General features: G+C 41.0%; 1 protein-coding gene and 1 pseudogene across 2 annotated transcripts in view; both read right to left on the bottom strand.

Annotated features, from left to right (window-relative positions):
• The window catches only part of CAT (catalase), a 36,866-nt gene extending 22,600 nt beyond the window's left edge, over positions 1–14,266 (bottom strand). Inside the window, exon 1 of one of the 2 annotated variants that reach the window (XM_036891660.2) lies at positions 14,091–14,266. In XM_036891660.2, coding sequence (XP_036747555.1) covers positions 14,091–14,156 — 66 coding nt within the window. In that variant the 5' untranslated portion in view covers positions 14,157–14,266. Of the gene's footprint in view, positions 1–12,978; positions 13,073–14,090 lie in introns of those variants that run through there. The other variant, XM_057507540.1, reaches the window with a different exon arrangement.
• A 3,550-nt stretch (positions 14,267–17,816) lies between these two features.
• Positions 17,817–22,415, bottom strand: LOC118915741 (thyroid transcription factor 1-associated protein 26-like; annotated as a pseudogene).
• Between the last annotated feature and the right edge of the window lie 4,297 nt (positions 22,416–26,712).

Genomic DNA, 26,712 nt, shown 5'->3' with positions numbered 1-26,712 from the left:
AGGATCAACTGTCCTCATTTTTAACGGCTTTCCTCAGACAAGCTAATGTATACACAGTCTGCCCTCAAAACCAGCGCGGCAGGAAAAGCTCTAACGGGCAGCAGCAAAGACGAGAGAGGAAAAGATCCCCAACTTGAGAGGCTGTTTAGGGCAGCATTAGACAAGAGAAACTGACCTGAACTAAAGATAAGAGAGTATTTATTAGAAGGAGAGGAAAACGATGCAGTATATTTGCTGAGAGGAAGAGTTAATGCAATGAAGCCTTACTAAATAAAATGAGGGGGTGGGGCTGGAGATGGACCATGGAAAGCTAGTTTTTAAAAATCATTTCTGAAAAAAGTACAAGGCTTTAGAGAACTTTTGAAAAGATAATATCCCAGGGTGAGCAGAGGTATTGCCTCACAGTGCCCTCTGACCTCTTTATTATAAATCTTTATAATATCTTTATTATGGGGAAGTAAAAATGGACGCTGAGGTTAAGGATTCTTCCTCACAGAACCCAAGACCAAAGGTATGAGAAGCGTTACTTAATGCATCTGCTGGCCTCAGGGAAGCTGTATGCCAAGTGCATCTCTGAAACTAGTACAAAATAGGCAGCTTGATCGCCTCCTTAGCTTCCCTTTTCTACCTTCTAGGAATATTTAGAGTCAGGAAGAAAATCTACATTAAGATTTAGACTAAATTCACTCAATAACACTTTAGAAAAATTTATGGAGTGCCTACTATGTGTTAGGAGCTATGGATTACAGCAGCAAACATCAAAATCCCTTCCCTTGGGGTGCTCACATTCTCTGGGGGATGTTAAACATCAAATGTAGCAAAAGCATAGCAGTAGCTTAAATGTCCCAAACTAAATCAATTCATTAATAATGACACCTCCATACAATGAAACATTATGCCATCATTAAAAATTTCACCCACAGAAAAAATTCGGTAACAATGGAACTATTATGTTAGTTAATAAAATTATAGATGACCTTAATTTTTGTTAGATTTCTTTCTATTTTCTTAAACACTAAAATAATTTTTAAGAAAGTCCTTTTCTAGATCTAATTAAGCATCAGTTTCTCAAAATTACATACATTATTTTTACATCTACTTAATGAAGGCAATGTGATTCACTCTCATAATAAACAGATAAAGCTCCTGAAAACATTTTTTTTTTTTGAGAGGGCATCTCTCATATTTATTGATCAAATCGTTGTTAACAACAATAAAATTCTGTATAGGGGAGTCAATGCTCAATGCACAATCATTAATCAACCCCAAGCCTAGTTCTCGTCAGTCTCCAATCTTCTGAAGCATAACGAACAAGTTTTTACATGGTGAACAAATTGTTACATAGTGAATAAGTTCTTACATGGTGAACAGTACAAGGGCAGTCATCACAGAAACTTTCGGTTTTGATCACTCATTATGAACTATAAACAATCAGGTCAAATATGAATATTCGTTTGATTTTTATACTTGATTTACATGTGAATCCCACATTTCTCCCTTTATTATTATTATTATTTTTTTTTAATAAAATGCTGAAGTGGTAGGTAGATGCAAGATAAAGGTAGAAAACATAGTTCGGTGTTGTAAGAGAGCAAATGTAGATGATCAGGTGTGTGCCTGTAGACTATGTGTTAATCCAAGCTAGACGAGGGCAATAAAACATCCACGTATGCAGAAGATTTCTCTCAGAACAGGGGGGGTGAGGTTCTAAGCCTCACCTCTGTTGATCCCCAATTTCTCACCTGATGGCCCCCCTGCGACTGTGCCTGTCTTAGGTTGTTCCTCCCTTGAGGAATCTTACCCGTCTCTGGCTAACCAGTCATTTTCTGGGGCCATACAGGGAAATGTAAAGTTGGTAAGTGAGAGAGAAGCCTTATTGTTTGAAATGGTTAGCTTTTTACTTCTTTGCAGATTTATGCCCTGTGGCTTCTATGCCCAGCAATTGCCTTCTGAAAACATTTTTTATGAATACATTGTATCATAGCAAATGTTCCCTTCTAATCACTTTTCTAATTACTTTCCACACCTCCCTAACCTATGCTTAGTGTTCACTTGCTCATATAAATTTAGAGATCATTGACATTTTTATTTAAAGTTATATACCACCTGTTCAGCTTAGTGACTGCATAGAAAACAAACAAAAATATACATATAATCATTTTTAAGAGGGAAATCCCTAAATACAACTCCTCCATCTTCTTTCGTCAAAGAAATAATGACAGCTCCAAGGGAAAATTATTCAGAGAATGAGTCACTGATGAGCACAGGCTCTTAATCGTAAACTCCCATACTTCATCAAAGATAATATATGCAATGTTTTAATATTTTTAAAATCTCTGAAATTGGTATATGTTTCAGTCTATGGTATCTTAGCAATGAGTCATGGTTTAGACTGGCACAGATTTCTCTCTCTTAGTAGCATAGAAAACACTGGTGTATTCACAATGCATGGCTCCTCAGGGTCAGTCATATGGTACGTTCACTCAAGACTGGAAAAGCAGTCTTAAAAAAAAGACCCACTCACAAGCAGCTGTTAGTATGTAAATTCTTCCTTCAGGATTGACGTGCCGAAACAGTGACCATTAAACACTGAGTGAAGCAGGGGGTGGAGGAGAAGTGCCTGTGTGCCTGTGACCATGAGGGAGACAACCAAATGAGGTGCAGGATGAGTCAGAAGGGACCCACGGACAGAACGCAGAGCAAGAGCAACATCCCCTACACGGAAGAGAAGGGGCAGGGAAGGAGAAAAGTCACACGGGGAGGCAGGCAAACGGGGATGCCTGTTACGGGCTCCAGGACAGAATTTCGGGAGAGAAGCCAACAGAGGCACTTGCTATAAAAGATAACATAAAATGAGGATGGAAAAGAGGCATTGGAAAGCCTGGGGGTCTCTGGTGACCGATACCATGGCAATTTTAATGGTAGATAAAATCACAAAACAAGAGAGAGCCAGACACACACCAATGATGACAGTATGACTTGAACCAAGGATTATAACTGTGCCAATTGCATGCATCTGAGGTCCTATAATAAAGACTTAATATTGTCTTTGACTTTAAATCAGTGACACTGGGCCTAAGTTTGGATTGAGCAGGCTAAGGAATGAACAGGAGGGAAGGCAGCAGTGTCTCCCAAGAATGGGGTTGACAAAAGGAGGGAGAGTGGTGGCACTTCAGAAAGAAGGCCATGAGCACCCAGGGCCTAATGCCATGGACAGCTCCATGCAGCGAGCACTGCCATCAACCCCAGTGTAGACACAGTTTGTTTCTGTTTTTGTTTAGGTCAAACTTAGCAATCTCAAGCATTTAGGATAGTTTTGAACTAGTAAGTAGAAAGCAGTGAAAACCAGCCCATCCAGGGTTACAAGCAATGACAGAAATATCCAGGAAAAAAAAAGACTCAGGAGATGAGACCTGATTAGATGAGGGCAGTCAAAGGAAGCCACTTCCTGCACAAGCGGAGAAGGGCAGAAGTGACAGGAGGGAAGGAAATGAGGGAAGAAGCGGGGAAATAAGAGGTCTACAAACAGCAGAGGCAGCCATCACCTGACAAGGACGATGAAAGCAACAGGATGGCAGACTTCAGACAGAAGCTGGGGGTGAAACAGCCGGGCGAGAAGGTAAGTCTGGCTTGTCTTCAGGTGGAGGGCACAAAGAGCAGCCATAGCGCAACCTAGGTTACATTCAAGTTCAGCCATCCCAAGGTGCACTCCTCTCCTGGGCAGGCTAGACGGCAGCCTCCAGGGGCACAGCTTTCCCAACCAGGGCTCTTCAGGCATGCTCACTTCAACACTCATTCATTCTTTCACCAGGAATGGTCCCTGCTCTCCCTGCCTACACGGAGCACAGAGCCTGGCAAGAGGCATTCCTGTGGTCCCACACACACTACGGTATAGGCTGCAGTCCCGGAGGAGGGAGTTTTTTACAAGCAACAGACAAAAGAAACAATATTCCATGATGCCAGCTCTGAGCTTTCTCTAGTGATAAGATGGAGGCTGGCTATTTCCAGTCCAAAGCTAACCAAAAAGGATAAAGAATCAGCTGATGGAACAGTACATAACTTCTCGTTTCCCTTTATAACTACCATTTCTGGAGCACCCACCATGTGCAAGGCTTCATTCATCCTAGCTACCTTCACACAAGTTTCTCACTTAAGCCTCCCAATACCCCAGTGAGATAAATGTTATTATTCCCATTTAATGAGTGATACTGTATGCTCAGAGAACTTAGGGAACTTTAAATTCTCTCAGTGTTGTGGCATAAGCTTACCTGTTACATATAACAAGTATGGCTTGGACAAAGATACTTCTTCCAACTCCCTGATTTTTTTTTTTTAACTCAGTGAAAGATCACTTAAGAATTAGAATTATTTTTAAGACAGAAAAACGTTCCTGTTGATGGACAATTCTAAGAGCTCTCTCTCTCAGGAAAAGCAGCATTTGTACTTGTCAACACATTTACATATTTCTAGTGGTTAACTATTAATGATATTCATACATGCTTCCCCTGAACTGCTCTTCATGACCCCACCACATACCATCCCTCAAGCTGGGCCAAGGGCATCTTCTTGTAACCCCAGAACAAAATATTATAACTGCCTGTTTACTTCACTGTTTTTCCTCTCTATAGAGTCTCTCTATACTCCTTTTATATCTTATCCCTGACCTGGTACTCAGTTATCAACAAGTGCACAACAAACGCTATGGATTCAACGTGGAATAAATTTAGCTATGGACCAAGGTGAGAGAGAGGGCCAGGAAAGACTATTTATAAGCAGGAAGAGGACGCAATAGTCAATCCCTCTCCAAAAAATAAAATGTCCCTTCCAAAAAATAAAAGGGAACTATTTGAATTCATTAATTTCAAATTCTGATGAAGCTCCATTAAACAAACGTTACAAAAACTGTTGCTGAAATCAGCAAAAAGTACTTGGGCTTGGCTAAAAACTGGCACTGTGATTAGATAAAGGGACTCAAAAGTCAGGTAAAATTCCATCTTGGCTTTGCTGTTTCTACTTTTTGGCTGGAGTTAAAACCTGAATGAAGAAATTTTCCTGGGAGGATTAAGGTTGGCTTTCTCTGAGGAAATATTTTCTCAACATAGTTTCCACTTATTTTAGTGCCCTCTGCTCACAGAACTTCTAAGAACTTACTAGTCATATTCTTCCATTTTTAAATCTTCCATTAAAAAGATTGGTCATAGAGACCATCCCTAACTTTCAATCCCAATAGTCATAATGACAGCTTCTCATTCTCAGAGAGCAACACAGAATATGCTTGATACTTTCTAGCAAATTACTGCCTAACATTACATTTACTCAACAAAAATTTACCAAATACAGATTTCTCCCACTATCCAAAAGTAGAGCATCCTATGAAACCTTTTGTACATCAAAATGGCTAAAAGAGAAGAAGCAATTACCAGTAATTTATATGGAAAAGATTTTTAGTGTTCTCAGACCCAAAAATTAACCTCCCTTAGGCTTTTCTGATACCTTAGGACCTATCTTGCCACAGGATGCACAAAATAAACCGAGCTAAAGCAGATGACCCAGTCAGCTCGGAGTTACGGCAGCTTGATGCCAAGATGCTGAGTGTAGTTCCTGGGGCAGGAGCTCTCTGTGCTGGGGGTGCGCCCTGCCTCTGTAACAGCTAGCTGTTACTTGTGCTTTTCACCTTTTTTCATAAAAGTGAAAATCCTCTTCTTTCAGATAGTGAAAACAAGTACTAATGTGGATCCTTCATAAAAAGCAGAGTGGCATAAGGCGAACTTTAGAAATGCAGGGGATACCTGTACCTATGTGTGCACACTCACATACAGAAAACCAAAAATTGTGCTGACCTTCAAATTTCTTGCAGGGGTAAGGGGAGGTGGGTGACACCTGAGTGCTCCAGGCCTCTTGCCCCAATCCAAGGAAGAGGAGAGACTTCCCTGACTGGGCAGTTTGGGAAAAGGACCGAGGCCCTCTTCTTTGAAAGCCAGGGGCCACAGGTGGCACATGTTACCCTTGCTTCCCCTGAGGGGGGGTTGGTCCTCTCCAGAGCTGCCTAAATGCAAAAGGTAAATTTATCTCAGGGGTGCAATCTCAGCAAGCCCTCGTGGCCAGACCACTAAGCCACATTCTCCAATCAAGCCTCTACCAGTAATAAAGGCAGAATTTGGATCTCCTCTTACCCCGCTCCTTGTTGCTCTTACTCTCTCAGCTTCGACAGGGGATGTGTGTCTGAAAGGTCTTATTAGATGCACTCGAACCTCAAAACAATAATAATAACTGCTTGTTGTGCAGGCACTGTTCTAAACTCTTTACTCAGGTTATCACACTTAATCCACCTCTCTGAAGTAAGGAGTACTATTATAATCCTCATTATACAGAAGAGGAAACTGAGGCAAAGAGAAGTTATACAACTCGGCCAAGGTCACCCACTTAGAAAAGGGCAGAAACCCCTTTGCTCTGAACCCAAGCAGACTGGCTGCTCAAGAACCCAAACTCTTAACCACAACACTACAGCTCCTTTTAAAACAACACAGCTAACATACCTGCACATGTTCTGGGTACTGGGTAGTCATCATGTATTAATTTACACACATGTATTACGTAAGTGAGTCCTCACAACTACCCTTCAAGGTAAGGAGAACTATTGTCCGATTTTACGTATGAGGAAACCAGTAGTCTCTGAGGAAATAAAAGGGAAGGGAGGTGAAGTGGCCACCCGAGCCCTGATATGAATCTTGTCTGGCTGCAAAGCTGACCCTTCGCTGATTCCCTAAGTGACTATAAACTTTGTTTATAAGCACCAAAAGGAAGATAAAAAGGGACTTAAGAAATACCAATACAATGCGTGAACTTTATTCAGATTCAGATTTGAGGAGAGCATTAAAAAGAGACAGAGACAGCGTCAGGGTCCCCAAGACCACCCCAGGTTGGATGATTCCCTAGGAGGACTCACCAAACTCAGCATCTAGTCACAGGCTATAATTTATTACAGCTTTTTAATACAAAGCAAAGTCAGCAGGGAGAAGAGGCACAGGGAGTGAAGTCCAGAGGGAACCAGTGCAAGCTGCCCAGGGGCCCCTTCCAGTGGAGTCACACAGGACACAGTGAAACCCCCCCGCCCCCATCGCTGTGGGCTGTAGCAACACACATGAATTGTCCAGCAGGGACGCTCATTAGAGACTTGGTGCCACAGTTTGTACTGGGAGCTCATCATGGAGCCTCTGACTCCCAGAAGGGAAGCAGGTGTTCGGCATAATCCATACCCGTTGCATAGGCACAGTCTGCCATTCTGAGCAATTACGGTAGGGGGAGCCCTCAAGAAATCCAACTTCAGACCCCTGCCCAGCGCCAACATAGCGGACAGGCCTTTATGACAAGTGCAGTCTCAGGCCTGTACATAAACGCTTTTCTGCACAGAGAAAATCTGGGAAACTGAACACACTGGCTGGCTATTTGAAGTTACCAAGGTATTACTGCTTATCTTGCAGATGTGACAATGGTATTATTAGACATAATACCCTGAAATATTTACAGATAAAATGACACCATGTCTGCAATTTGCTTCAAAAACTGGAGAGGGCAGTGAGTGAGAAGAAAATCACACAAGATCATTTTTGAAGCTGAGGGACAGTAACTCAGAGGTTCATTACACTATCCTATTTCAGTTCTGGTTTGAAGTTTTCCACAATATAAAGTTTTGAAGTTTTTATTTTTTTTAATGAAGAATCAAGGAGAAATGTCTAATAAAAGAAATAAGGGAGAAGTTAAAGCAAAGGAAAGAAACAGAGGGCTGCATCAACAATGCTAACAGAAGAGTGTTCATTCTGACCAGGCTCTGCATTCAATGCTTTTCCTTAACACACGCAATCAACACAGAGAGCAGCAGAATTCAGCACTGTTCATAAAACAATACAGTAGTCAACAGTTCAGATGACTGACACTGGCTCCTGCCCAAGGAGGGCTTATCATCCCTAGAAACTGTGGAAAACCCCAACTTCCAAGGAGGCCACTGAATCCTAAATTCTGGATTGAGTCTCATGTCTCTTTTTTCTACCTTCAACATTCTAAGCAGCAGGGGTCGCCCTCCCCTTAATACCACATCACACCAGGGGACTCCCAAACACAAAGTAAATTAATTGACAACAGTGGGAAGTTTTTCTGATTGCCTTAAAGACTGAAAACTATGCATTCTGGACTATAAGTAGAGACGTCATCACTGGGATGCACTTTCTTTTGTAAGCTGACTTCATTTGTGGTGAAGCCACCAGGTACCTTGCTATAAGTCAATGCCAGTTGGTCATGCTAAGCTCAAAAGGCAAGTCTAAGTACCATTCTACTTTACTCATTGCCTAAGTTAGCCTATATTCTCCATGAAGGGTACTGCCACCCAATGAAATATTAATATATATTGGAAAAAGTGAAATTTAATAAAGGCAAGAAAGAGTCAAACTGTGTTCTTGATAAAGAACACAGCCTGTTCCTATTGGTACTAAACAAAGCGCACTGAAAGTTTCTATCACAGGCCATCTCAGCAGCAGGCTCACTGCTACCCAACTGGACCTACAACCTTTAGGCCTATAGGAAAAATGGAAATTCCATGTCCAGGATTCTCATCTGATACTAACCTTGCTCACTGTATATGTGCAATGAGGTAACAATTAGCCTACCGCACAAGCACATATTTGTACACCCATTGGCGATAAGCCGTTGCTGCTGTAACTGATATAAGAAGAGTTCCACCTGGTGCTAGGGGCAGAGGGAAGCAGGCAAGCAGAGCCCAGAGAAGAAAGTAGAGGCTGGGGAGCCTGGAGTGGAGGCAGCCCCTGGGCAGAGGCTGGAGTCAGGGGCTGAGACAGATGCGGGCTTGCTGCTTGTGCACAGCCAGGTGACCACCATGAGAATAAACCCTTTTTACCCTCAATGTTCCATTGTTGTTATTCAGTCTTACCAAATCCATAGTGAACTTGCTCGGAGCTAGGAAGCCCCTCCACCCAGAGCTACAAGGCCTTAGACTAACAACAATGCACTGAGCAAGAGACAATAAGATCCAATAGGCAAGAGAGAATTGTCTGTCCTTGGTGTTGAACTCTGTGAGAGGTAGAACAAATGACAAAGAATATAAAAGCTGACTCCAAGGATCCCAGGGAAGATAACTAGGGGGAAGTTTTAATTTCAGAAAAAATAAAAGTTGCCTTTACAAGGAGGATAAATGTCAGATTTCAAGGTCATATGATTGTTTCTCTGAGCACAGATTGACGGAATATACTTCCTCCCTCACCCTAGTGGAAAATGTTGGTTTTTCAAGCAAGGCTGTTTCATATTATTCTGTGTAAGAATAAACATGTCACAATAGTTGCTAAGTTTTTTCCCTCTCTTCTTGGTGAGTTGTCAATGTTTCCAGCAAGAAATGGTCAAAACATTGCTACTGGTTTTCAATAATTAGCAACATTCAGAATAATCCTATCAAGAACAAAACCTTTAAAATACAGAGAATAATAGTTATTGCAAAATAGGTTTTCTCTTCTTAAAACCGTCTTAAATAAGTCCGGGAGCACTGAGACCTGGCCTTGTCCTTTGATCTTTCAGAAAGGTAGGGGATAAGAGGAAATGAGAAACAAAAGCTCAAAAAATAAAGGATAACTGATCCACAAATGTAAAAGATTCCTTTACACTTTGTATTTGAGACTATAACAGTCGTAGCACTCAGAAAAAACATAAAGAACAAAACTGAAGAGAAAATAAGCAAAAATAACTATCTGCTTGTTTTGCATTTTGCAGTCAGCCTCTCCTTTCTTACCTGTGGTTTAAATACTGGCTGAAAGAAATGAGAGCTGAGTTTTATTCCACTTCTCATCTCTTGCTGCCACACTATGACCCAGCAGCAAGGAACTACTGCTAGGTTGTTCCCCAGAGAAACGAAAGCACATAGGCGCAAGTAGGTATCAGTCACCCTCGTCCATCCTGAATTTGGCAGTGTTATACCAAAGCAGTTATTATCAAATTACCCCAAAAAATACATAAAACCTCAAGGGCGGGTTTATGACTCATTAAAAGGAATGGATGGGCTAAGACCAAACCTCTCTCCCAGCTAACAAAGGTACTGTTTAGAAAGGTAACACTTCAAATGTTCCAATTCTCCAATTTTTAAGGGATCAGAAGCAACTAATTAAACCTTAGGTATCTGAAAAAAATGCCCATGGCATTCTGAGCAATGAGCAACAAAGTTAGCATTTAAATTCCATCCAAAGTGACTGAGCATATCCCAAGAACCAACATCCTCACCCCAGTATATTTTTTAATAAAGAGAAATAAAGATTTTTTAAAAGATCCAAGACATACCTACGAACATACTTGATTCAATGCTCACTTACTAAAAGTTTACAGAGCTCTCAGTTTACTTGGCAGCAACAAAATTGGCCAAGAAAAGCACCCAATAAATTGCTGTCACAGTGGCTGACACTCTGGTTTCAAGGGAGGAAACACCCGGCTTGGCATTCTTGATCTGGTTCTTGAGGGAGAATAGGGCACCCACCTAAGGCAGACCCAAAACTTAGAGCCCTCTCAGTCCAGTTAAAAATCAGTACAAAATGGGTGAGGGAGGAAGGGAGGGAAGGAGGAGTGGGTGTATAAAAGCATTTGCCAAGCAAGGGGATATTAAAATACATACACCGTCCATTATTATAATAATTTTCTAACAGAAAGAGTATTTTAATGTCAGAAAGTAAAAAGGACACAATCTTACAAAAAAAAAAAAAAAAGATTATGTCTGTTTTCTCATCATCACAGCACAAGAAGTGGCTGGATAGATTTTCACCACATGGGATTATATGGTTTGGCTACTGTAGTTGGATACAGAGGTGACTACATTTCCCAGCCTCAGGCTGTGTATCAGAGTTCTAGCAAATGGGATGTGAGCAGCAGTGACATACATACCCTCCTCCAAGCTCTGAACCTTCTGTGGCTGGAGAGTAATGCCCATACCCTTAAAAGCCATGGGTTGACAAAAGCATAGATTACCTCAGCCTGGAGCCCTCAGAATCTGTGGGCAGCAGAGTACTCGCTCCCCTCATTTCAATCTCAAACCACTTTGGCCCATTATGTAAGAGAAAATTTAATTTCTAACATGTTTACACCATTATACATTTTGGAGTTACTACAGCACTTAGCTCACATTTGACTTAACTTCAAATATGAGCTATGAGTCAACAATAAAAAGACAAACAATCCAATTTTTTAAAGGGCAAAAGATTTGAACAGAAATGTCAAGGGAATATATACCAATGGTTAATAAGCATGTGAAAAGATCTTCAGTGTCATTGGTCAACAGGTCAGTGCAAATAAAAACCACGATGAGATACCACATCACACCCACCAGAATGGCTAAAATTAAAAGACTGTCAACCCCAAAAGTTGACAGGATATGAAGAAGATTGGAACTCTCATACATTATGTAGTGTAAAATGGTATAACTACTTTGAAAAAGACAGCAGTTTCTCATACAATAATCACCCTATAACTCAGCAATTCTATCCCTAGGTATTTCTCAAGAGAAATGAAAGCATACAAAAAGACTTTTGTATAAGTCTTTTCATAGCAGCTTATTCATAACAGCCAAACATTGGAAATAGCCCAGGTGTCCAGCAACAGGATAAACAGGTATATTCATCCGATGGAATACTACTCAGCAATAAAAAGAACAAACTACTTATTACACAACACGAATGAATCTTAAAACATTTTTCCTTTTTTAATCTTAAAATGTTGATGCTAAATGAAAGAACCATTACCTTAAAAAGTACATAAATTAATGGCTAAAAAACAACCAAAAGAGTGGTTGCCCATGGCAACTTAAGGGTTGTAGGAAATGACTGGAAAACTGCATGACACAACTTTCTGTATCTTGATAAAAGAGCAGTATTCTCAGGTGTATGTATTTATAAAAATATCATGGAATGGTACACTTAGCATTTGTGTGCTTCATTGTACATAAGTATTACCCTAAAAACATAAACACTGAACTCAGTTCATTGACATGCTTAGTGTTTAGGAGTAAAGTCTATTGATGTTTACAACTTACTCTGAAATGCACCTCAAAAGGGGAGAAAGGGGAAGGGAGTTAACCAAAGTATGAAGAAATGGATGGAATAACATGTAAGAAAAAATATATATATATATATACATATATATAGCAAAATGTGTTAGATATATGGGTATATATACACTGTACAATTCTTTCAACTTTCCTGAATGTTTGAAATTTTTCATAATGAGGCACTGGAAAATTATAAGTTATGTGACAAATGCAAAATTCCTTTTGGATGGTCACCTCAAATAAGCAGTTTTCACTAAGAGCAGCTAAAAGTGAGGCACAATGAGACATCAGTCTGACTGCCAATCAAGACAAACAGTGACCTTCACTACCAAGGGCAGAGGAGACAGCAGTATTTCAACTATGGGTCCCCCAGTTATAGCTCTGCTTTTGTGGGTAGCTGTTTTCACAAATGGGCATCCATTTAGGGTCTTAATGACTTAACAATAGTTAATGATTCTCATAAACAATGTAGAAGCAAGCTAGTTTCAGAACAAAGGGGAGTCCTTTAAAAATGAATACTTTTTAAATGAACAACTCACTACATTGTCTCTATTTTTTCAACTCACTGAGTATTCATGAAAACTTCAGGGTGAACCAGGATTTAGCAACCATGGGTTATGGAAAGAGTCCTGGCACCAAGAAGCTGAGTTCTAATCTTGACTCCGCCACCAACTAGCTGCACGTCCTTAATTATATAAGAAGACGCTATGTATCTCTGGTTCGCTTTAAAAATTCATGAATATAACTGAACTACTATAGTGGCATACAATACAGGACAGAACATGAGGAGAGATTTTCTGCGCCCTTAAAGGAGAATGGCAGCCATCACACAAATAGGGAACCATAAAGCAATCCATGGGCACTTAGTGTTACCCCAGTTCACAAATACTAACCTGGTTTTGAAAAAGAGCATTAAGCAAGATGAGGAAAGCAAGTTCTAGTCCTTTCTCTGCCATGAACCAACTGCCATGGGAACTAGACAAGTCCTAGACTCTCTGGGCCAGTGTGACAAAGAAGACCCAGACCAGATGCACTCTCCTCTAATCCAACCTCCTCAAAGATGCCCTTAGGACTTTGCACCCTGGGGACAGGCCAAGAATGCCTAGCCCACCACTGGTGGGCTGAAATACTTCACCTCTAAGTTCTTACTCAGATGTCACCTGTTTGGGGAAGCTTGACAGCCAAGTAGGTCACCCCTTGACACTTTACAGATAACTATATTAAAGCCCTCAGCACGCTCTATGGCAATCTTCTGTTTATCCATTTTGTCTCCCAGACTGGACTTTGAGTTTGCCAAAGGGGTGGGTGGTTTTTCCGTCACTGGAATTTGTTTGCCTTGACCCAGCACCGTGCCTAACACTTGCAGGCACTCAAAGAACAATCGTGAATAAACGCATTAATTAATCCCTAATGTAACTTCTAGCTCCTAGCAACATCCGGTTGCTAGACTTGGATGTTTTTAAATGCAAATGAAATAATGGATGTAAAAATTATTTTATTTAGTCGTTTAATGTTGTTAGTACTAAGTATCTGCCACCGTGTTTGGTGCTGGGGACATCGAGATGGTAAAGCACGGTCCCTGACCCCAAGGCACGCCGCAAACATGCAAATTTGTATTATTGTTTGAGCAAGGTCCAAGCTGGAGCCTGTTCCCGTTTCCCCCCTCACTTCCTTTCTTGCAGCTGCAGCTCTCTGCCTCTTGCCCCATGAGCCTCCACTCCTCCCTCAAGCTGAGACCTCTGTCCCAGCTGGCAGAGGTACAAAATCCGGAGCCAACCACTAGGGCCCTGCTGCCGCGGACGAAACCTGCAGGCCGCTGCAGGCCGCTGCTCCCCACCCGAGAGCGCTCCCACGACCCCGCTAATGTAACAGTCCACCTGCACCCAAAAGCAGCACTCGGCCAGGCGGTGAGCAGTGGTACAGCCCCCGCCACGCCACTACGACTCCAGGACGCCTAGCTTTCTGCCCAAACTTTCCGGCCGGCTCGGAGAGAGCCCGGGTGTACCTGCGCGGCCCGCTGCTCTTTCCAAAGCTTCATCTGATCGCTGGCTGGATCCCGGCTGTCAGCCATGGTGTCCGACTGGCTTGGCAGAACGCTGCACACGCTCTCGGTTCACGCGTATCCACCCTCAGCGGGGAGAACGAGTCCGCAGGCCCGCGGCCCGGGTAGGCGGCTCAGACTCACTCAGCTCCGCCCCCCGTCCCACCCGCTAGGGAAGACCGCCTCCTGATCGGCAGCTCCAGCGGGGGACGGGACAGGATTGGAAGCCAATCAGGGACGGGACCGGTGAGGAGCTGGGCGTGGAGGGAGGCGGGACCGAGGGCTGGGAGTGGCTGGGGCTGGGTGTGAAAAGGCGGGAGGCCCACCTCCAACCCCCCAACCGGGGGATTACCGAATGCAGGGCGCGTCCCCGCCCTGGGGGACTTGGCTCTCGCTCCCGGTTATCAGCATCCTCCAGGCTGCTCTGCGAAGCGGGTTGGTGGCCACCTAGTTTTGCTGAGGGAACGCATAAGCCCTGCTGAGTGGGGCTTTGAACTCTGTAAATATCTCTCAACTCTTAATAAATTAGAAATCCTTGGTTGAATTTCTCAGTGTGAAATGAAGATTTGACGTATGCTAATCTTAGTATTGTTTGGAACTGAAGGATTGATGGGCATTTGAAATAAATGGAAACACTGATTATGCAATTAACTTTTCACCAGCAATCTTACTCTTAAATGTTACATTATTTTTTCTTTATCGCAGACTGTATGTAAAGAAAAACAGTGCCTTTCTAAAAAAAAAAAAAAAAACAAAGATAAATGAAACACAAGTTCTTAATGATTTTAATAATCTAAGATCCATAGGAAGAAAATTAATCCGTTCAGCCTCCCTTTTGGGTTAGCAGCTCCTTTTGTTGAGTGTCTGCTAGCTGCTGGATGTTCCAAGACTGTTACCCTTTAACCTTCACAACTCCTGATGAAAGTTGTGTTGTCCTCTATTTTAAATACGAAGAATCTGAAGCTTCAGAGTGGAGGAGGAACTTGCCAAAAACCTAAAAGCCGGCCTCATGTCAGAAACTAGGTCCTTGCTCTTCTGATTTCAAAGCCTGATTTCTGAACCACTCACTACACTATATTCTGCTGCGCTAAGAATAAGAAGTTTGAAACACCGTTAAGACTTTTGAAAAACTCTGTGTCTCTAAAGAGTCAGGCAGAAAAGTAAAACAGTAAGTTATTGACTACCACGTCACTGTAATCAGATAGACTGAATTATTCCCAGCCCGCAGCCACTAGGATTTATCTTTAAACACCTTGATATATATAAATAGACTGTCATCTTCAAATTGAAAGTTCTCAACTTTTAAGTCTGATTTTTAAAAAAAAACATACATAATGGGTGAATTTATGACAGTGGAAATTTCAGATATTCTTCAATTTACGAAAGAACAGTATCGAGAATCTAAGTCATAAAAGCTTAACTGTTATAATTCATTGAAAAAGCAGCCCACAAGTTGATCTTTAGTGCCCTATATTTTTCCTTCATTGTACTTAACCCAATTGTACAGATGCTATTAGGTGTGCAATTGTGTGATGTCTTTTGCTACCTCTCCACCCACACTGCCACTAGAGTCTAAACTCAGTGAAGGCAGGGATCATATTGATCTGCTCTCTGTTGTTATCCTGCACACCTGGCATTTACTGAGTACTCACTCTTTTCCAGGGACTATTGTAAGCTTTTTTGTGCGTGTTTGCTTAGTTAACCCTCCCAATAACCCTACAAGTTAGAGACTAATACTATCTTCATTTTACAGATTAGAAAACTGAGGCATTAGAGAGGTTAAAAAACTTGTCCAAACTTACACAATTTTTAAGGGGAAGAGCCAGGATTCTCTGTCCATGTATCTCCTGAGCCCATAGTTTGTTCAACAAATAAATGTTGAAAGAGTCAAACTGATCATTTTCTTCGTTAACTAAGGTAATTATCAACAAAGTAAATGATACTAGGAGTCATGTGTTAACCTTTATTCTTTGTGTGAACATTGCCCTGTGTTTTGGTGTTTTGTTTTTCTCTGTTTCTATTACTGTTGGCTTGGATTCCTAAGGAATTGCTTCCAGTGAAAGAAAAATGGAAAAATTGTGCACTTTCAGATCATGTCATTTCTTGTATGTTAAAATAAGGTGTGTGCTTACAAGTAATGACAACGAATTTATATTGACTACATAGGTAGAATGCTATTAACTGGCTTTAAGACTATAATATAATTATAGTTTAAATGGAAACACTTCTAAAAACCAGCCCTAGTTAAAAAATACATTAAACTAAATCTGTTTGACTCCTCAAAGCAATTCCAAATGATTGCTTCAACGAACAAATTTGGTTTTCATATAAACACAAAAATATTTTTGAGGGTATTGAACAAAATTGTTTAGCAAATGCTGCTGCTCTCTGTTCAGAACCCAATGAAATAAAATGTACTGGCATACAACGTAATGCTAGTAATCCTGATACCACCAAATCTAAAACCAAGCTTACAAAGCAGACCATAAAATAAATGTTCAAGAGAAAAATTTAGGCACTCGATAGGACCTTTACACACAAACTTTCTTTCATCAGTGTTTGGAAGAAAAGAATGGAGAGAATGAACTATGTCTTGTTGGATGACCGATACACAAAGCAGCAGGAGGAGCAACAGAAACAAATGAGTATTCCTGTGCTGATTCCACCCACCCTGAGTGGCTGCATATGTTCTCCATAGTTCAGTTTCATTCTCTTCACAATGGCTTTGTGAAGTAAACTAGGAGGAAGGGAGAAGGAAGAAAAGAACACATGTAAAAGAAAAGAGATGTGTTGCAATCCAGAATGCTTTCTGCGGGATGGACAGAGAATCCCACCACAGCTGAGTGATTGCAAACCTCTGTGGACTAGGCCTGAGCAGGCAGGAGAAATGGAATTTGTATTAAAAAGTGACAGTGGATTTCTATGTGGTGATGGCAGGGACCCTCTGCTTTGTGTGTTTTGCTTTAGCACTTCTTATTCAGGCTTTAGTGAGAACAGTTACTTAGGAGGAGGTAGCCCAGGTATCCCGTGGGGTGTGGTAGTGGCTACAGTTGGTACTATCCTGAGGAACGAATGCACCATGCTATTGGTCTGGGCGTTTGATAAAAAAGAAACACAGAAACAAGAATTTGGAATTTATTATTACTTTAACTTTTTTTTTTCCTGATTTTTAAAGTATGCTTACTGGTAGAGGCTTGGAAAATGCAGAATATATAAAATAAACAGCCATCCACAGGTGGTGATAAATAGATATCATTCCTGGTAATATTTTCTCCCGCTTGTATGTAATATGTGTGTGTGTGTGTGTGTGTGTGTGTGTGAGAGAGAGAGAGAGAGAGAGAGAGAGATTTATAATGGATCATACAGAATATATAATCTTGTGTCCTGCTTTTTTTTTCAAAACATTTTATTTCATTTGAATTTCATAGGTACAAGGGTATTACCTTCTTAAAACTGTCAGCCAAATAGAAGATTCTTTCCATTCTTCAGTCCAACCTTTCTTCAAAAGCAAATAAATAAGAAACAAATCATATTATATATAGCATATATAGAAATTTTTCTTTTGCAAGAACAAAAATATTTGGACATGTTTATGTTGACAAATTGTTAGGACAAATTTTTGACAAATTGTTAGGAGGCATATCGTACATACAAAAGAACTCAATAGACAATAGATGGTTTAATCCTTGATTAAAGACAAAATATCTGATTTAATTTTTCTTGTATTTTTTAAAAAAGATACTCCATTTGTAAATTCAAGTTGGGTTGTAAAAGGAAAAGAAGGGACGTGAACTCCACAGTCCAAGCAGGTTTATTGCTAAACCTGAGAGGAACCTCTCTGTTCGGGCAAGCAAAACAAAGAAGGTATCTCTTACAGGCTAAGAGGCTTTTTACGGCCAGGTTTTTGGCAGGTTTTTGAGGGGATGGGTCAGGGAAAAGGTGGGCTTGTGGCTTGCTGATGTGTACTCCGGAGAATGTTTTGTAGCCTAAGTAATATGAAACCTAGGTCTCTCTGAGATGGCAGGTGGGCTTATTCAAAAAGGCAGTACTCCTCTCAGAGCTCTATCAGGTTGGCCCTTTTTAGTCTTTTTGCTCCATATTTTAAACACTTCCATTTTCTTCTTTTTGTAAAGACTTTGAGCTTCATCTCTCATTTCCTCCTCAGATTCTTCTTTGCAGCGCACTTAGCTTGTACCTGATCACATGTTTCTTGTGCCTTTTCATTCGATGTTTCCTCTTTATCTTTCTTTGGAACAGAAATGGAGCTTGTTCTTTTATTGTTGTTCTGGCTTGAGGCTGGTCGACACTACAGTGTTCTTGAGACAAAGCCTGGTCAATGCTACATTGCTCTTCCAGCAAAGGCTGATCAACAATTTGTTCTGACAAAGGCTGGTCAACTTCCCTAAATTGCTTCCTGCGTCTTTCCTCTTCAGCTAATCAGTGATATTTCTGATTATCAAGGTATTGATCTGTGATTGGGATTCCTATAAGGTTTGAACCTTCTTTTCTCTCCACAACAATTTCTTGTAATGTTGCTGAATTTTCAGTTTTCTCTTAGAAATGCTAAGCCTTGTCCCATGCGAATGCTCCACACAAAGGCAGGTGGATGGTTAGGTCACCAGGTGCTTTGTTTGACATTCTTATTCCTGAATCCCCCTGAAGATTACATGGCTTAATATTGGGAAATCCCTTTAGAGTAGAGCCTGGGACATAATAGGACAGATATAAATGTTAAACCAATAAATCAAACATGTTCGGGAGGATGCTTGTGTGGAACGGGAAGGTTTGGTTTAGGGCAGTGGCTGGTCCTTGCTCATCACGGTGTGGCCTCAGAGCCACACCTGCAGTGGCCAGAGGCAGTCTTCACTGCAGTGTACCCTACAGGGGAGGCCAGGCTTCCCAAAATACCCTGTCCGCCACATTGCTGCCAGCCTCACTGGCACCATGGCACACCGACTGTGTCCTGTAACTTAATGTTACAGGATGCAGTTTTCCCCAAGTGATCAGATATTCTTCCAAAACATGACTTTTTCTTCCCATGGCTGTACAATACACAATCAAGGGACTGTTCCTGTGTTTATACATTCCCTTACTAGAACCATTTGTTTTTTCTACTATAAATAAGAGTACAGCGAACATCCTTCCTCTGTATTTGTATTTATTTCCATAGGATCTATCCCAGAAGTAATTTTTGGTTATAATTATATGAACATTTGAAGTCCCTTGTGACATACTGTCAATTGTTTTCTACAAAACCTGAGCCTATTCACACTCTCACCAGCATTGAGAGCGTGGACTAGAAATAAAATTTTAAAGATAGGTCAATAGTTAGATTCTAGATGCACATTTTACTCAATTCTTCAGAATGGACAACACTTCTGGAGTTATATTTAGCCATTACCATCACCCCATGGAGTCCATTTTATCTAGTGAACATCTACTACATTCTAGGCACTCTGCTTACTTGGCTCTATGAACACAGAAGTGAAGGATCTGGGTATAGGCCAAAACCCAGGCAATAACCCTGTGTGAGGAGCCTTCTGAGAGGGGAGGTACAGCTGCTATAGTGGTACCTAACAAGGTTACCTAACCTGAATGAGAGGTCATGCCAGGCTTCTTCAAGGAAATAACAGCCAAGTGAATCTTGAAGGATGAATAGGTGTTAGATACAGTGCCAGGAATGAGCATTTTGAGACCCACTTACCACAAAAAACCTAAAGAGATATCTTCCATTTTTAAAAAAAAAAACTCTTCATTAATCATGGTATTGTGATGCTTTCAGTAGGACTGGGAGAGAAAGCAAACATTTGCAGCCTTTCCCAAGTTTGCCCAAGTACACTGACCTCTGTATCTGACTGAACTGGCTTTGACTCCTGCTACTCACCCACTTACCCTCCTCTCAGCTGGGACCCAGCAAGGCCTGTCCAATACTGTCATGTTAAACTGCTGAGATTGCTGTGCCTGGCTAGAAAACTCTACTGTCTTTGACATATTTTGACCATCTCCCTTGTATATGCTGTTAAGCATTGTATCTGTGCTTTATCCTGGGCCTAAATCTGTATGCAGAAGCCAGACTTGGGTTTTTTAAACTCTGACAATCAAAAAAAAAAGAAAATGACAAAAATCTCATAGCTAAATAAACAAATTCAATCCAGACTGAGACTACATGCATCTAGGAGCACAGGGACAGGTGTCTCCTCCCCTTGTCTCCCATAAGCCCAGATCGTAGGCCAGCCGAGCTTCAGGGGGCAAAACAGCATGATGCACAGTCACAAGTGCCAGCTGTAGCATTACAACACTTGGATTTGAAACCCACCGTGGCTGCTTACAAACTGTATGACCTTGAGCAAGTCACTTAATCATTCTAAGCTTTCCATTTCTCTTTTGCAAAATGGAGATAGTAACACCTTATATTATGTGTAACCTAATCTGCAATAACAAAAAGAACCAAAAATAGATATGGTGGCTAAAACAAAATAATAGTTTATTCCTCTCACACAGAATATCTCAGACCCAGATGGCATAGGGCTGGGCAGGCAGCTCAGCCATCCTCAATATGAGGCTTCCATCTCAGAGCCCAAGGTAGCTGCTGCAGTTCACACAGTCACAACTGGATGCCAGCCAGTGGTAAGGGGGACAAAGGAGCAAGGAGCAGATGCAGCATACACCCTTTTAAAGCCATTCCTTTTGAGGGCACAACCTGGAAATGGCACACTTCATTTCTGCCCACATTTTCTTGGCCGGAATTTAGTTACATGGCCATGTCTAGCTGTACAGGAAGCTGGGAAATGCAGTCACTGGCTGGGTGACCATGCACTTGGAAAAACGCACACATTCAGAATTTTTTCTGTGGAAAATTCTGAGTTTTTCCACAGAAAATCTCAGAATTTCCACACAAGCATCCTCCCAAACAAATTTGATCTATTGATTTAACAAACATTTATATCATTCCTACTGTATCCCGGGCTCTACTCTAAAAGGTTTTCCCAATATTAACACATCTAATCTTTATGACAACCCTGTAAGGTATGAACTCTTATTATCTTCATATTAGGACACTGAGGTATAGAAAGGCTAAGTAACCTCCCAAAGTCACATAGCTAGTTAGTGATGGGGCCACGATTCAAGGCAGTCTCCAGAAGTCACATCTCAACTTTGGCATTGTTCTGCCTGCCACAAAGTGCACAGGATATAGGAAGATCTAGGATGAATGTCCCACATTCTTAGAATACAACTAAGGTTTGGTGCCACCCCGTGCCCACCTGCAGATGTGGCATTCTGGGAAGCACACTGATGTAAACCAATTGTGAGCCCCAAGTTTTGTACCCACGTAACTGAGAAAGACCGCAGGATAATGATGTTCTGAAGTGTCTTTGAAAGAGAGAATGGGAGTTGGTTATGGATTTGTGATACAAGAGCATTTCAAGCCTGGAGGAACACAGGGCATTGCAGGGCAGCCAAAGGAGGTGATAAGCATGCCAGAGAAGGGGCAGCTTGCAGGGGCAGGAAGGATGAAGGGGGAGGAAAAAGATCCTTAGTTGTCTCTCCAACCTGAAGAGCACAGCCAGAGCTTCAAACTGAAGTTAGTAGGATGAGTATTTCCTGGGATAAAGTACCCATTAAATAAGATTTCATTTCCACCAGGCAAGTGGATTGACCTGTATCATCACTCATGTGAAACTCCTCTAGGATATGTGGACATAAACAGATTCAGTTCAGAGACATTGTGACATGAAGCAAAATTCTCTTTAAGACACCAAGTGTCAAAAACAATTGCTTCATGCAACCTGAATACAAAGGTCTATTTACTTTCTTAAAATATAAAATCTTAAAATACAACATACAATGTATGCATTATGTGTTTATTATCTAGCTTACTGTCTACCAGCAGTTGTTCAAAATTTGCCCCATTTATCCCTCCTGAGCCCTTCATTTTTGTCCCTAAGCAATCTTTCTCTCATCATTCTACTTAACAAGCACTAGTTTAATTCTCTGGAAACTTGCACTGGGATTACATCTTTCCTATTCCCATCCCACCCAATATTCTAAATACCAGTGAATGGCAATCACTGTTATTTTCCTCCACCCTGACATCTGAAACAACCTGCTTGATGGATCATAGATGATTCACTAATAGAACTTGTGCTTTCACTGCAGGCTTTTTAAATCTCTGCCTGCTCAGAGTACAGAAGTCACATTTCTCAGTCTGTGGGCCTGTAGTTTGCCACATTACCTTCTCAGGAAGGCCTTCCCGATCACCTCTTTTAATATTATAGCCTGCTCTGGCATTCCCCATCATACTTCCCCTGCTTTATATTTGCTCCAAGGTACCTGTTACCTCCTAACATATGACATAACTGACTTAATTTATTCAATGTACATTTCTTCCCACTAGAATAGAAGCTCCAAGAGGAGAGGTGGGTTTTTGTTTTGTTTTCTCTCCTTATTCTCAGCACATGGAAGGTTTCTGGCTCTCAGTAGGTGTTTGACCAACATTCAACTTAGTGAATGAACAAATAAATTAATAGGTGAACTAATACCAGGATAAACCTTATTGCAAATAAGCAATGTAGTTGACCACTTGCCTCAAGGGATTTAATAAGGTCCCTTGTTCAAATACATTATACTCTTTCATTTCATTTTTAAAGATATTCCTTTACAACTTGAAAGCCTTCTCATATTGTGAGCCCTTTTTTAAAAAAGAAATATATTCCCACCATCAGGAGCCTCCTGATATGAGATACCGAAAAGAATACTACAGCACTTTGCATTCTTGGTGTCATCCTTACCATAAATGTATAATCTGAATCTCATCAAGAGGAAACATCAGACAGACTCAAATTGAGGGACAGTCTGCAAAATAATTGGTTTGCACTTTTCAAAATACCAAGATCATGAAAGATAAAGACTGAAGAACTATTCCAATTTAAAGGAAATGGAAGAGACATGCCAACCAAGTATGAAGTATGCTCCTGGATTGGGTCTGGAAGAGGGGGAAAGATGTAAAGAATAATATTGGGATAATTTGTGAAATTTAATATAGACCATATATTTAATATGAATAATAATGTTGTATCAGTGTTACATTCCCTGATTTTGATTACTGTGCTGTGGTTGTGTAGGAAAATGTTTTGTTCTGAGAAAATATATATTGAAGGATTTACTGGTAATGAGGCATAACATGTACAACTTACCCTCAAATGGGTCAGGACAAATATACACATATATACACAGACACATACAAATTAAGAGAGCAGGCAAATGACAAAACAAGTAGGGGCAGATGTAAACAATTACTGAATCTGGGTAAAGGGTAAACTAGGGTAATATGTATTATTTTTGTAAGTTCCTGCAATTTTTTTAGTATTATATCAAAGTAAAAATGTATCCCCAAAATGTAAATATATCCTTAGGAGGGAATCATACATAAATATTTTCTCAGGTAATACCTTAATTTTAGTTATTCAGTAGCTGACTGAAAGCCAGCATGAGGCCCAGTTTAGGCCTCCAAGAGGAAGATAAGAGGGAGGCAAAAGCCACTGAATTCAAACTCCACCTATGTCACAGTTTTGCCATGGACCCAGTGATATTTTTTAGGAACAATTTAAGCCACAAAAACAGCAGTTAAAAAGTTAGAAGATATAACACAGACAATCAAGCTACATGGAGAAATGGCCATATGATTTCCTTAATTCTTACATGTAAGATTTAATGTATTAATACTTACAAAACCCTGAGGTTATCTGACAAAAAGTACTATAACCTTATATCATTGTCCTCAAGATAAGGAATTATTTACCAGTTAATATTTGTTCCTGGTTTCTTCATTACTGTATAATTAGTTGATATTAGTTTAGTAAATATCTGTTCTTATCTTCAAAACAGGCCCTGATTTTATGATCCCATTTGTTGGTGTTTGGAACATTACCTATCTTGCTGTGATGATCATTTTTATTGTTAGGTGTGGAGATAATTCTGTATATTGCCTGTTGATAAGAAACCTACCAATAAGAGTCTTGATATCTGAAGTTAATTAACCACAAGAAAAGCATCCAACTTATAACAACATGCATTCCTTAAACAGTCTGAGCTTCTGATATCCAAGAGTCTATGGAAAAAATCAATCATAAAGTAAACCTTGAGCAAAGGAGAGTATCATGATGTTGAAAAGAGGCTAAAGCCCAAAAACTAACAAAAGGTACCCAAAATATCAGTCACCAAGACTCTTCACCCCACACTGAACCCCACAGGGAGATCACAGTTGGAAGAAGGGTTCAGCAGTGGTTAACCACAGGCTGCATGGACAGGGATTAAAACATGAACCTGGACAAAAGCATTGCACTGGGCTGGGGGCAGAAGAGAGATGTAGTTTGTACCAAGAAAAGCATATACCCTCCTTACCTCACATTCCACGATGTTATTACTCTTTGCCTTTCCTAAACACACCAACACAAAAGCCCTGTGCCCTAGAGATGAAAATAAATTATATGTAACTGTCCAACACATAACATGAAACACAGTTATAGTCTTGAAATCAGCCACATAAATTGCAAAACCAAGTGAAAGTTCTAGTTGTTCTGTGCCAGTTAAAAAAAGAAAGAAAAGAAGAAGCATATTTTTAAGGACAGGAACTAAAAAAAAAAAATTATGAATGCAGACAAGTGGAGAGCCCTATCTACATCACATCAGATGATCTGAATACTCCATTTCCAACCATTTAACCATCCTTCGCATATGTTTATGACTTTATCTAGGAAATGAAAAGGAGACTGAGACAGTGCCACCACAGCCGATGTTTGTAGCCAGTATCCCTTTCCTCCAAAGCATTAAGAATTTGTGACTGTGGAGCCAGGAAAGCTGAATCATAATTAAATGCAGATGTGCTGTAATTTTATACTTTTGTGGATCTGAAAGAAACAATGACCTGGGAACCAAAGTTAGCGACTCCCTCAGAGAGCCCCAAGCCACACGATTGAACTGAGAACAGATTTAGCTGTGGCTACCTGGCTGTAAAGGAAGGTTTAGCAGGAACTAAAGAAATAAGGGTGAGCTGATGGAGATCAGTCTGCTCTCATCAGGAAAAAAAAAAAATGTAAAGGAGGGAGGGAGAAAGAGAAAGGAAGGAAGGAAGAATGAAAGATAGAGAAAGAAAACAGAAATAGTGATCAAGACTAGATCTTAACTTGGAAATGCTAAGGAAAGTCACTATTTATCCAGAAGAAAATGAGGGAATTTATTCTGGCAAAATCCAAGGAATAGTGGGATTAAAGTCCACTGAAGCAGGGATTAAAATGGAAGCAAAATCTGGCTACAAGAGATGTTTCCACTTAGAAAAATGTCCACCTAGAGCAGAACTTGCCTAGGAGATAACAAAACGGAACATTGTATTTCATCATAACTGGTTCTTAGCAGCTGCAGCTGATACCAACCATAAACTCTGAATGCCTCTGGTATGCCTGATCTTCAGGAACCTAACTGAAAACTGTTTCCTAACCAGCAAACCACAGCTTGTTTAACCAGCAAACAGGTCTGTGGACTCTTCCCTGCCTCTCCAAATGCTAGTTTTCAATCATTAATTTGGAGCAGTTAATAATCCCTGACTTTTCACCTTTTTGATAAACTAAAATTCAGTGAATTTCTTTTTTTAAGATGTGTTCCATTGCCTGGCAAGTAAAAAAAAAAAAAAAAATCTGATTTTTTTTTTAAGTTCTGGGCATCTTTTTTCCAATAGAGGCATGTGAACAAGAAAGATAAGTGATGATGTGTGTATGAGCTAAGGGCAACTCTCCAAAAGCCCAGTGAAGCCAGGTGAAGCCTGGAGAGAACCAGTTAATGCTTCCCAGTCCGGAATACAGAGGGAGGACAATGAAGAGATGCAGGAAGAGAAGAATGGTAAGATACGTGTGGTCTCTGTGAATGCGGTTCCTGGAATCCTAGTCACCATTACTTGTCCAACCCGTCCCAATGCCTTTGATTTCCTCATTACCACTACAGCGGAAAAACTGGGAGCCCCTTTCTTCTTGCTAAAGTTGCCGGCACAGCTCTTCGCTTGCAGCCGAGGTCCATGCGTCCAATGGCACCACCGTATCCTGGCATCTCTTCTAGTAGACCCCATCACTGTCACCATGGCAGCTGCTGCCTCCTCCCATGGGTAGCCATGGCCTTCACAATCTTTGGCTGCCCCACCCAGGTACCTCTCGTGGCCACTGCTGACGTGCCCACCGTGGAGGAGACCAGTCATCCTGGCTTTGCCTGGAACTGACGGGTCTCCAGGGACGTGGGACTTTCAGTGTTAAAACAGGCAAAGTCCCAGGCAGACCAGGATGGCTGGGCATCCTAGCACCACAGTGGCCACAATTGCCACAGCCACTGACTTGGGTCTTATTAGAATTCAAGGTGGGAACAGTGGAATCAGGAGCAAATTTCTGTCCTAAGAAAAACTGCTGGGGCAGTTTGTTCTCGCCTTGAGAGTCCCCCTGGGTCCCCTGGGGACACTCACCTCCATTTCCTGGATGGGACCATGCAGCCCTGAGAAGCTGCCCTTCCATGCTTCTTGTTTGTGACAGCTCCAGGTCCATCCTGCTCT

The sequence above is a fragment of the Manis pentadactyla genome, chromosome 9 (genome assembly GCF_030020395.1).
Source record: "Manis pentadactyla isolate mManPen7 chromosome 9, mManPen7.hap1, whole genome shotgun sequence".
Lineage (NCBI taxonomy): Eukaryota > Metazoa > Chordata > Mammalia > Pholidota > Manidae > Manis > Manis pentadactyla.
The sequence above is the reverse complement of the archived record's forward strand: the minus strand, read 5'-3'. Positions and strand labels throughout refer to the sequence as shown.